Source organism: Pristiophorus japonicus, chromosome 3, assembly GCF_044704955.1.
Source record: "Pristiophorus japonicus isolate sPriJap1 chromosome 3, sPriJap1.hap1, whole genome shotgun sequence".
Taxonomy (NCBI): domain Eukaryota; kingdom Metazoa; phylum Chordata; class Chondrichthyes; family Pristiophoridae; genus Pristiophorus; species Pristiophorus japonicus.
Genome location: NC_091979.1, coordinates 222,649,605 through 222,661,198, shown reverse-complemented (window position 1 = coordinate 222,661,198; position 11,594 = coordinate 222,649,605). Strand labels below are relative to the sequence as shown.

The following is an 11,594-nucleotide window of genomic DNA, read 5'->3' as shown; positions in this document are numbered from 1 at the left end:
CGTGAGATACCCGAGGGCTCAATGCCTGTGTACGTGAGATACCCGAGGGCTCAATGCCTGTGTACGTGAGATACCCGAGGGCTCAGTGCCCGTGTAGGAGAGATACTCGAGGGCCCAGTGCAAATGTAGGTGAGCTACCCGAGGGTTCAGTGCCCGTGTAAGTGAGATACCCGAGGGCTCAGTGCCACTGAAGGTGAGCTACCCGAGGGCTCAGTGCCCGTGTAAGTCAGATACCCGAGGGCTCTTACCGAGGGCTCAATGCCCATGTAGGTGAGATACCCGAGGGCTTCAGTGCCCCCGTTGGTGAGATGCCCAATGGCTTAGCGCCTGTGTCGGGGAGATACCAGAGCATTCAGTTACCTTGTTAGTGAGATACCCGAGGGCTCAGTGCCACTGGAGGTGAGATACCCAAGGGCTTAGTGCCTGTGTAGGTCAGATACCAGAGGGCTTCATGCAATTATAGGTGAGATAGCTGAGGCTTCTGTGCCCGTGTAGCTGAGATACCTGATGGCTCAGTGGCTCTGTAGGTGAGATACCTAAACGCTCAGTGCCCATGTACGTGAGATACCCAAGGCCTTAATGCAGTTATAGGTGAGATACCCAAGGCTTCAGTGTCCCTGATTGTGAGATGCCCAATGGCTTAGTGCCTGTGTCGGGGAGATACCGAAGCATTCAGTTGCCTTGTTAGTGAGATACCCAAGGCTCAGTGCCGTATAGATGTGATACCCGAGTGCTCGGTGCCCCAGCAAATTCAGGTGAATTTATAATGGGGAACCAAGAAATGGCAGACGAATTGAACAAATACTTTGGTTCTGTCTTCACGAGGGAAGACACAAATAACCTTCCGGAAGTACTAGGGGACCGAGGGTCTAGTGAGAAGGAGGAACTGAAGGATATCTTTATTAAGCGGGAAATTGTGTTAGGGAAATTGATGGGATTGAAGGCCGATAAATCCCCGGGGCCTGATAGTCTGCATCCCAGAGTACTTAAGGAAGTGGCCCTAGAAATAGTGGATGCATTGGTGATCATTTTCCAAAAGTCTATCAACTCTGGATCAGTTCCTATGGACTGGAGGGTAGCTAATGTAACACCACTTTTTAAAAAGGGAGGGAGAGAGAAAGCAGGGAATTATAGACCGGTTAGCCTGACATCAGTAGTGGGGAAAATGTTGGAATCAATTATTAAAGATGAAATAGCAGCGCATTTGGAAAGCAGTGACAGGATCGGTCCAAGTCAGCATGGATTTATGAAAGGGAAATCATGCTTGACAAATCTTGTGGAATTTTTTGAGGATGGAACTAGTGGAGTGGACAAGGGAGAACCAGTGGATGTGATGTATTTGGACTTTCAAAAGGCTTTTGACAAGGTCCCACATAAGAGATTGGTGTGCAAAATCAAAGCACATGGTATTGGGGGTAATGTACTGATGTGGATAGAGAACTGGTTGGCAGACAGGAAGCAGAGAGTCGGGATAAACGGGTCCTTTTCAGAATGGCAGGCAGTGACTAGTGGAGTGCCGCAGGGCTCAGTGCTGGGACCCAGCTATTTACAATATACATCAATGATTTGGATGCAGGAATTGAGTGTAATATCTCCAAGTTTGCAGATGACACTAAACTGGGTGGCGGTGTGAGCTGTGAGGGGGATGCTAGGAGGCTGCAGGGTGACTTGGACAGGTTAGGTGAGTGGGCAAATGCATGGCAGATGCAGTATAATGTGGATAAATGTGAGGTTATCCACTTTGAGGACAAAAACACGAAGACAGAATATTATCTGAATGGCGGCAGATTAGGAAAAGGGGAGGTTCAATGAGACATGGGTGTCATGGTTCATCAGTCATTGAAAGTTGGCATACGGGTACAGCAGGTGGTGAAGAAGGCAAATGGTATGTTAGCCTTCATAGCTATGGGATTTGAGTATAGGATCAGGGAGGAGGTCTTACTGCAGTTGTACAGGTGAGACATCACCTGGAATATTGTGTTCAGTTTTTGGTCTCCTAATCTGAGGAAGGACGTTCTTGCTATTGAGGGAGTGCAGCGAAGGTTCACCAGACTGATTCCTGGGATGGCAGAACTGGCATATGAGGAGAGACTGGATCAACTGGGCCTTTATACATTGGAGTTTAGAAGGATGAGAGGGGATCTCATAGAAACGTATAAGATTCAGATGGGACAGGACAGGTTAGATGCGGGAAGAATGTTCCCGATGTTGAAGTCCAGAACCAGGGGACACAGTCTTAGGATAAGAGATAAGCCATTTAGGACTGAGATGAGGAGAAACTTCTTCACTCAGAGTTGTTAACCTGTGGAATTCCCTACCTCAGAGAGTTGTTGATGCCAGTTCATTGGATATATTGAAGAGGGAGTTAGATATGGCCCTTACGGCTAAGGGGATGGAGAGAAAGCAGAAAAGGGGTACTGAGGGAATGATCAGCCATGATCTTATTGAATGGTGGTGTAGGCTCGAAGGGCCAAATGGCCGACTCCTGCACCTATTTTCTATGTTTCTATGTTGGTCAAGTAGCTGAAGGCTCAGTACCAGTGTACGTGAGCTACTCGAGGGCTTAGTGCCCGTGTAGGTGAGATACCGAGGGCTCAGTGCCCGTGGTGGTGAGATGCCCCAAGGGCTTAGTGCAATTATAGGTAAGATCCCTCGGGCTTCAGTACCCCTGATGGTGAGATGCCCAATGGCTTAGTGCCTGTGTCGGGGAGATACCGGAGCATTCAGTCGCCTTGTTCGTGAGATACCCGAGGGCTCAGTGCCTGTGTAGGTGATATTTCCATTTTCCTGCACTCTCGCCAGACTAATACTCCTTGCTCAGAACTTCCTATATTAGAAACATAGAAAATAGGTGCAGGAGTAGGCCATTCAACCCTTCGAGCCTGCACCACCATTCAATATGATCATGGCTGATCATGCAACTTCAGTACCCCATTCCTGCTTTCTCTCCATACCCCTTGATCCCTTTAGCTGTAAGGGCCACATCTAACGCCCTTTTGAATATATCTAACGAACTGGCATCAACAACTTTCTGTGGTAGAGAATTCCACAGGTTCACAATTCTCTGAGTGAAAAAGTTTCTCCTCATCTTGGTCCTTAATGGCTTACCCCTTATCCTTAGACTGTGACCCCTGGTTCTGGACTTCACCAACATCGGGAACATTCTTCCTGCATCTAACCTGTCCAATCCCGTCAGAATTTTATATGTTTCTATGAGATCCCCTCTCATTCTTCTAAATTCCAGTGAATATAAGCCTAGTCGATCCAGTCTTTCTTCATATGTCAGTCCTGCCATCCCGGGAATCAGTCTGGTGAATCTTGGCTGCACTCCCTCAATAGCAAGAATGTCCTTCCTCAGATTAGGAGACCAAAACTGCACACAATACTCAAGGTGTGGTCTCACCAAGACCTTGTACAACTGCAGTAAGACCTCCCTGCTCCTATACTCAAATCCCCTCGCTATGAAGGCCAGCATGCCATTTGCTTTCTTTACTGCCTGCTGTACCTGCATGCCTACCTTCAATGACTGATGGACCATGACACCCAGGTCTCATTGCACCTCCCCTTTTGCTAATCTGTCACCATTCAGATAATCTGCCTTCGCGTTTTTGCCCTCAAAGTGGATAACCTCACACTTATCCACATTATACTGCATCTGTCATGCATTTGCCCAGTCACCTAACCTGTCCAAGTCTCCCTGCAGCCTCCTAGCATCCTCCTCGCAGCTTGCACTGTCACCCAGCTTAGTGTCATCTGATATTACATTTAATTCCTTCGTCTAAATCATTAATGTATATTGTAAATAGCTGGGGTCCCAGCACTGAAGCCTGCAGCACCCCACTAGTCACTGCCTGCTATTATGAAAAGGACCCGTTTATTCCCATTCTTTGCTTCCTGTTTGCCAACCAGTTCTCTATCCACGTCAATTTATTACCCCCAGTACCATGTGCCTTAATTTTGCACACTAATCTCTTGTGTGGGACCTTGTCAAAAGCCTTTTGAAAGTCCAAATACACCACATCCACTGGTTCTCCCTTATCCACTCTACGAGTTATTTCCTCAAAAACTCTAGAAGGTTTGTCAAGCATGATTTCCCTTTCATAAATCCATGCTGACTTGGACTGATCCTGCCACTGCTTTCCAAATGTGCTGCTATTACATCTTTAATTAATGATTCCAGCATTTTCCCCACCACCGATGTCAGGCTAACCAGTCTATAATTCCCTGTTTTCTCTCTCCCTCCTTTTTTGAAAAGTGGTGTTACATTAGCTACCCTCCAATCCATAGGAACTGAACCAGAGTCCATGGAATGTTGAAAAATGACCACCAACTATTTCTAGGGTCACTTCCTTAAGTACTCTGGGATGCAGACTATCAGGCCCTGGGGATTTATCGGCCTTCAGTCCCTTCAATTTCCCTAACACCATTTCCTGATTAATAACGATTTCCCTCAGTTCCCCCTTCTCGCTAGACCCTTGGTTCCCTAGTAATTTCAGGAGGTTATTTGTGTCTTCCTTAGTGAAGACAGAACCAAAGTATTTGTTCAATTGGTCTGCTGTTTCCTTGTTCCCCATTATGAATTCACCTGATTCTGGCTGCAAGGGACCTACATTAGTCTTCACTAATCTTTTTCTCTTCACATATCTATAGCAGCTTTTGCAGTCAGTTTTTATGTTCCTTGCAAGCTTACTCTCATACTCTATTTTCTCCCTCCTAATTAAACCCTTAGTCCTCCTCTGCTGAATTATAAATTTCTCCCAGGCCTCACGTTTGCTGTTTTTCTAGCCAATTTATATGCCTCTTCCTTGGATTTAACACTTTCCCTAATTTCCCTTGTTAGCCACGGTTGAGCCACCTTCCCTTTTTTATTCTTATGCCACACAGGGATGTACAATTGTTGTAGTTCATCCATGTGATATCTAAATGTCTGCCATTGCCTATCCACCGTCAACCCTTTAAGTATCATTCTCCAGTCTATCCTAGCCAATTCACGTCTCATACCGTCGAAGTCTCCTTTCTTTAAGTTCAGGACCCTTTCTCTGAATTAACTGTGTCACTCTCCATCTTAATGAAGAATTCTACCATATTGTGGTCAGTCTTCCCCAAGGGGCCCCGCACGACCATATTGCTAATTAATCCTCTCTCGTTACACAAGACCCAGTCTAGGATGGCCTGCTCTCGAGCTGGTTCCTCGACATACTGGTCTAGAAAACCGTCCCTTATACGCTCCAGGAAATCCTCCTCCACCGTATTGCTACCAGTTTGGTTAGCCCAATCAATATGTAGATTAAAGTCACCCATGATAACTGCTGTACCCTTATTGCACGAGTCCCTAATTTCCTGTTTGATGCCATCCCCAACCTCCCTACTACTATTTGGTGATCTGTACACAACTCTCACTAAGGTTTTCTGCCCTTTGGTGTTTCGTAGCTCTACCCATATAGGGCCCAAGTTTCCACACGATAAAAAACGGGCACCCCTCTGAGCTGGGCGCCCGTTTTTCGTGCCTAAAACGGCGCCTAAAAAAAAAATCGCGATTCTGGAGCGTTCTGCAGCTCCTTGTCTGCCTGGCGCGGAGCCTACACTCGTGCCGATTTTGTAAGTGGGAGGGGGCGGGTACTATTTAAATTAGTTCTTTTCCTGCCGGCAAGGCTGCGCGTGCGCGTTGGAGCGTTCGTGCGCACGCAGTGTGAAGGAAACATTGGCACTCGGCCATTTTTGTAGTTCTTTGTAGCTGTTTAATTTTTGCACATTTTTTGTAATAAAAGCACATTGCCATCAGCACTTGCAGCCTTCTCACTGTCTCCTCTCCCCCCCCCCCCCCCAACGGGAAGAACGGGCACCTTCCCCCCCCCCCCCCCGGCGGGAAAGAACGGGCGCCTCCTCTCTCTTTCCCCCCCCCCTCCCCCTCCCCCTGCGGGAAGAACGGGCGCCTCAGGCTGACTGCAACATTCTCCGTGCCTGAAGCACTTTCACAGATAGGAAGATGGTTTACTTAATCTTTTCTTTGCTTATAAATGTTTATTCAGGTTGGATTTATTTGTAGAAGTATAAATAAGGATTTATTGTAGAATTTAATGAGTTCCCTTCCCCCCCCTCCCCCCCACCTCGTTCTGGACGCCGAATTTGTAACCTGCGCCTGATTTTTTAATGTGTAGAACAGGTTTTTTCAGTTCTACAAAAATCTTCACTTGCTTCATTCTAAGTTAGTTTGGAGTACGTTTTCACTGTGGAAACTTTGAAATCAGGCGTCAGTGGCCGGACACGCCCCCTTTTGAAGAAAAAATTCTGTTCCAAAGTAGAACTGTTCTACCTGACTAGAATTGCAGAAAAAAAATGTGGAGAATTGCGATTTCTAAGATAGTCCGTTCTCCACCAGTTGCTCCTAAAAATCAGGCGCAAATCATGTGGAAACTTGGGCCCATAGATTCCACATCATCCACGCTAATGTCCTTCCTTACTATTGCGTTGATCTCTTTAACAAGTAACGCTACCCAACCTCCTTTTCCTTCTTGTCTGTCCTTCCTGAATATTGTATACCCCTGAATGTTGAGTTCCCAGCTTTGGAGCCATTTCTCGGAATCGGAATTACATCATATCCATTAACAGCTATCTGCACAGTCAATTCATCCACCTTATTACGAATGCTCCTCGCATTGAGACTCAGAGCCTTCAAGCTTGTTTTTTTAACACTTTGTCCTTTTAGAATTATGTTGTACTGTGGCCCTTTTTGATTTTTGCCCTTGATTTCTCTGCCCTCCACTCTTACTTTTCTCCTTCCTACCTTTTGCTTCTGACCCCTTTTTACTTCCCTCTGCCTCCCTGCATAGATTCCCACCCCTGCCGTTTTAGTTTAAACCCTCCCCAACAGCACTAGCAAACATTCCACCGAGGACATCAGTTCCGGTTCTGGCCAGGTACAGACCATCCAGTTTGTACTGGTCCCACCTCCCCCAGAACCGGTTCCGATGTCCCAGGAATTTGAATCCCTCTCCCTTGCACCATTCCTCAAGTCACGTATTCATCTGAACTATCCTGCAATTCTTACTCTGACGAGCACGTGGCACTGGTAGCAATCCTGAGATTACTACCTTTGAGGTCCTACTTTTTAATTTAACTCCTAGCTCCCTAAATTCAGCTTGTAGGAGGACCTCATCCCGTTTTTTACCTATATCGTTGGTACCTATATGTACCATGACAGCTGGCTGTTTACCCTCCCACTCCAGAATGCCCTGCAGCCGCTCTGAGACATCCTTGACCCTTGCACCAGGGAGGCAACATACCATCCTGGAGTCTCGTTTGCGGCCGCAGAAACGCCTATCTATTCCCCTTACAATAAAATCCCCTATCACTATAGCTCTCCCACTCTTCTTTCTGCCCTCCTGTGCAGCAGAGCCACTCCTGGTGCCATGGACTTGGCTGCTGCTGCCCTCCCCTGATGAGCCATCTCCCCCAACAGTATCCAAGGTACTGCCCTTCTTTCAGCAATCATCCAATTCTTTCTTGAATACTGATTTAACTTGAATCATCACTTGTGGCAAGGCATTCCACATTCTGATAACAGTGAAAATGTTGCTTTTATCTCCACCTATGTGTGTCCGGTGCTTGGTATGTGATCGTAGTCCCACATCCTCGCTGTTCCCACCAGTGGACATTGTTTGTGTTCATCTTATCTATTCCTTTTATCGTCTAAACTGTACCATTTGATCGATAGATGGAACATAAATATCACCAATCTATACACATGATGTGAGTTAAATGTTGCTAAATTTCATAACTGGAAAAAGTAATATGCTCATGGTATAAAAGTAAACAAAGCACTTTAATGAAACATTGCAGAAAGAAGAAAAAGACAAGGATGAGAAAAGTTTAAGAAAGAGAGACGATTCTAAGGAGGATGAAGAAATGGAAGATGGCACAAATCAGGATGATTATGATCCTTTGGATGCAGAAGATGCTGAGGATGAAGATGATGAAGGTAAATTTGTAAAAATGCTGGTGGATCTGTGAGGGCAGCAGTCAGGCCATGATAAGAAAAGGGAGAATCAGACAGGCATCCTGCTCCTGATCAGTGCTGCCTGACCACTGCTGCAAGGTGCGCATGTGTGAGCGGAGCTCGGAGGACAAGATGGGGCTCAACTGTGACGCTTCCTGCAGTTAACTAGCTGGTCAACGCTAACTTGGCTCGCACATGAAGAGTAGCTATTTGGATGAGGGGTGTCGGTGCTATCAGCAGCATAAACCAGTGAGAATCCGATTCTTCTCATCTGTCTGGCATAGAAGCTCAAAATGCTTAAATAGTTAATTTCTGAATGTTTTATGAGGAGATTTTTGTTTGGTTATGGAAATTTGTATCAGATTATACAGTCGGTAAAACATAATTTCGTTAGTTCAAAATCCCTAACTATGACAACGAAACAAAAAATAAACCATTTAAATTACTTTATTCTTTAATTGCAGCCATTTTTCTGTCAAACTTAAATGTACTGCACTCAAAGTAAAATGTGTCTCAAAATAAAGACCTAAAAATTACATACTTCGCACAAAAGTACGGAACCTTGCCGATAAATTGTTTTCTTTACTTTCATTATCTTCATCATCTTCTTGGCCCTCAGCCTCTCTGAGGGTACTGCCTCTCTCTCTCTCAGGGCACTGCCTCTGTCCACACTGTACCACTCCAGGGACTTGAGCACAAGAATCTAGGCTGACACTCCAGTGCAGTGCTGAGGGAGCACTGCACTGTCGGAGGTGCCGTCTCAAGTGGACGTAAAAGATCCCATGGCTCTATTTTGAGAAGAAGAGCAGGGGAGCTATCATCGGTGTCCTGGGCCAATATTTATCCCTCAATCAATATCACTAAAACAGAATATCTAGTCATTATCACATTGCTGTTTGTGGGAGCTTGCTGTGTGCAAATAGCTGCCACATTTCCTACATTACAACAGTGACTACACTTCAAAAGTACTTCATTGGCTTTAAAGCGCTTTGAGACGTCCGGTGCCCGTGAAAGGCTCTCTATAAATCCAAGTCTTTCTTTCCCTCTGGTGGCGCGCCCCGCCCCCTCTGGTGGCGCTAACTCGCTTTCTCTCAGCATGCATGACACCTCTCTCTGCACGCTAACAGTGTTGCCGAACCCCTGGTAACAAAACTTCATCCCCACCACACGCACTTTGCACATTTATCTCAATATTTTCATCTTCCATTTAAAGCTGATTTTAAATTCTTTATTCGGGCATGTTTTCTGAAGTTTTACCCTGTACTTGGGCCCTCTCTCCCTCTCCCCGTACCCGGGTCCTCGCTCCCACTCCCCGTACCCAGACAGTGGCAGGTTCAGGTCCCCAGACTGGAAACCACCTACTGATCGGCTGGGTGACCTCTGACAGCAACCAGAGGATCGACTGATCTAGCAGCTGACTCCATTGTCAGGGGATCTCTCGCGCTGCCTCACACTGACTCCATTGTAGGGGGTTCCCTCACACTTACTCCATTGTAGGGGGTTCCATCATACTGACTCCATTGTAGGGGGTTCCCTCGGGCTGCCTCACACTGACTCCATTGTCAGGGGATCTCGCGCTGCCTCACACTGACACCATTGTCGGGGGTTCCCTCGCACCTCCTCACGTAGGCCTCTGACTCCATTCAGTGTCAATCAGCTGCTTCTGTTAAGCATGAGTAATCCATTCATTCATATTCACACCACACCTCACACTCAATCACCAGTGTTTCGATTCAGTCTACTATTGCTTTCTGCATCAGTATTTTCTGGGCATTGCTTCAATCCTTCACCGCCTCATTCTCTTTCTGCAACCTCCTTGCACCCTTCAGTCCTGCAGGTCTGACCTCCTGTGCCGCTCCCGCTGTTTCTCCACATCATTGGTAGCAGAGCCTTCATTCACCTTAGCCCCACTCTCTGGAACTCTGTCCCCAACTCCCTCTGCCTCTTTACTTCTCATTGCCTTTACTTCTACTTAAAATCCAACATTCCCATCAAGGTACCCGTCACCTCTCCTGAAATCTCACCATGGCTCACAATTTGTTCCTTTTCTTCCCTCTGTGAAGCTCCTCGGGAGATTTTTTGCAATGCAAGATGTTGCTTCTGCATCCAGAAACTTACAAATAGTGTCCAATTTGCAAGATCCTTGAGCAAAGAACTTAACTCGGAGTGAACTCAGTCTGTGTTTAATTATAATGTGGAGCCTATCTGGATTCAAAGGGACAAGTGACCTTAAACACAGTGCCACCTTAGCAGCAGAAAATACGTGGTGAATTAAATGGTATAACACTCTTGTCCATATAATCCAATTTTACTATGAGCAACTTCACTCAAGCTATTTTATTTAAAACTTTTATTCTCAACAGATAGAGATGAGGATGACAATGGCAGAGATCGAAAGGATGACAGGCGGGAAGGAATGAGAAATTCCAGAGAGAGCACATCCAAAGATAAGGTATGGAGTCAGTTTGAGGCTCTCTGCAGTCAGCAGAATTTTGATGAAGTGGGATGCTGTTCTCTTTCAGCTTTGCTGGCTCACCAGCTTTTAAATGGAAAAGCTGCACATGCACGGAGTTTTGTTAAAGGAACTGTGTGGCCCCCAAAAAATTGATGTTGGATGTGTACATTTTTCCACACTGTGTCTGCTTGAGGTGTGAAAAACACCTACCAGGTTTTGTCCATCCAAGCTTGGGTTGTGTCTGAGAGAGTATTTTAAACTGTTTGAATAACAGGGTGAAGTTTTGGTGGGTATAGTTGGACCACTGGTGGTGGTAGTAGGCGAATAATGGTGAGCTGACAACTTTGCAGATGAATTGAGAGTATGACACGAGCCCTAAACAGGTTTAAGTGTGATCTTTCCGGTACCATGGTCGTACCAATGCACTGATAAGCTCAGTGAATGTACCGGGTAAGTGTTCGAGACAGGACCAAAGTAAGCACATTTCCCAGGCTATAACTATTGATCATTTATAAAATGTGACTGGACTTGTTTTGACTCTTTAAGGAAAAGAAACAGCTGTTCACGCACAACAAGGATCTCCTTCTCGCCTTTGTTTATTTTGATCAAAGTTACTGTGGTTATCTGCTTGAGAAAGATCTTGAAGAAATCATCTACACTCTGGGACTCCACCTTTCCCGTGCACAGGTAAAGTTCCTCTTCGGTTTGTTATAAAGTGTTGAGTTTGTGCTATCACAGTCCAGGAAACACTTATACAAATGATGTAGCACTTTACGGCCACTAACAAATCCACAGTGAAGTAAAACGAATATTAGTCAAGTAAGCAAAAACACAAATAAACGACATCAATTCAGAATGGTGGACAGTCTGGCACAACCCAGACCCCCGACAGTTCCCTGCCCGGCTAGAAGTTGTGCGTTGTAGTCTCTCGGCACTGTAGAAACCTGGCAGTCAGAAATTATCTAAGTCTGCCTGGCCTAGGAAAGGAATAAAACTGGGGTTCCTGTTTCTGGTTCTGAGCAGTAAGTTTACACTCCCTCGATGTCTCCATTGGTAATGTCTAGCTGAATCTTAAAGACCAGGAGATTCCCACCTTCTATTCCCAGTCTTTGCTGTGTTAACTGATCTCAGCTGGGGCTACAG

At 45.9% G+C, this 11,594-nt stretch overlaps 1 protein-coding gene across 1 annotated transcript in view; it reads left to right on the top strand.

Moving 5' to 3' along the window:
• ccar1 (cell division cycle and apoptosis regulator 1) overlaps positions 1–11,594 on the top strand; it is a 122,905-nt gene that overhangs the window by 86,165 nt on the left and 25,146 nt on the right. The window contains exons 17-19 of the mRNA XM_070873895.1: positions 7,840–7,978; positions 10,360–10,448; positions 10,998–11,138. Of these exons, the coding sequence (XP_070729996.1) occupies positions 7,840–7,978; positions 10,360–10,448; positions 10,998–11,138 (369 nt within the window). The remainder of the gene's footprint in view (positions 1–7,839; positions 7,979–10,359; positions 10,449–10,997; positions 11,139–11,594) is intronic.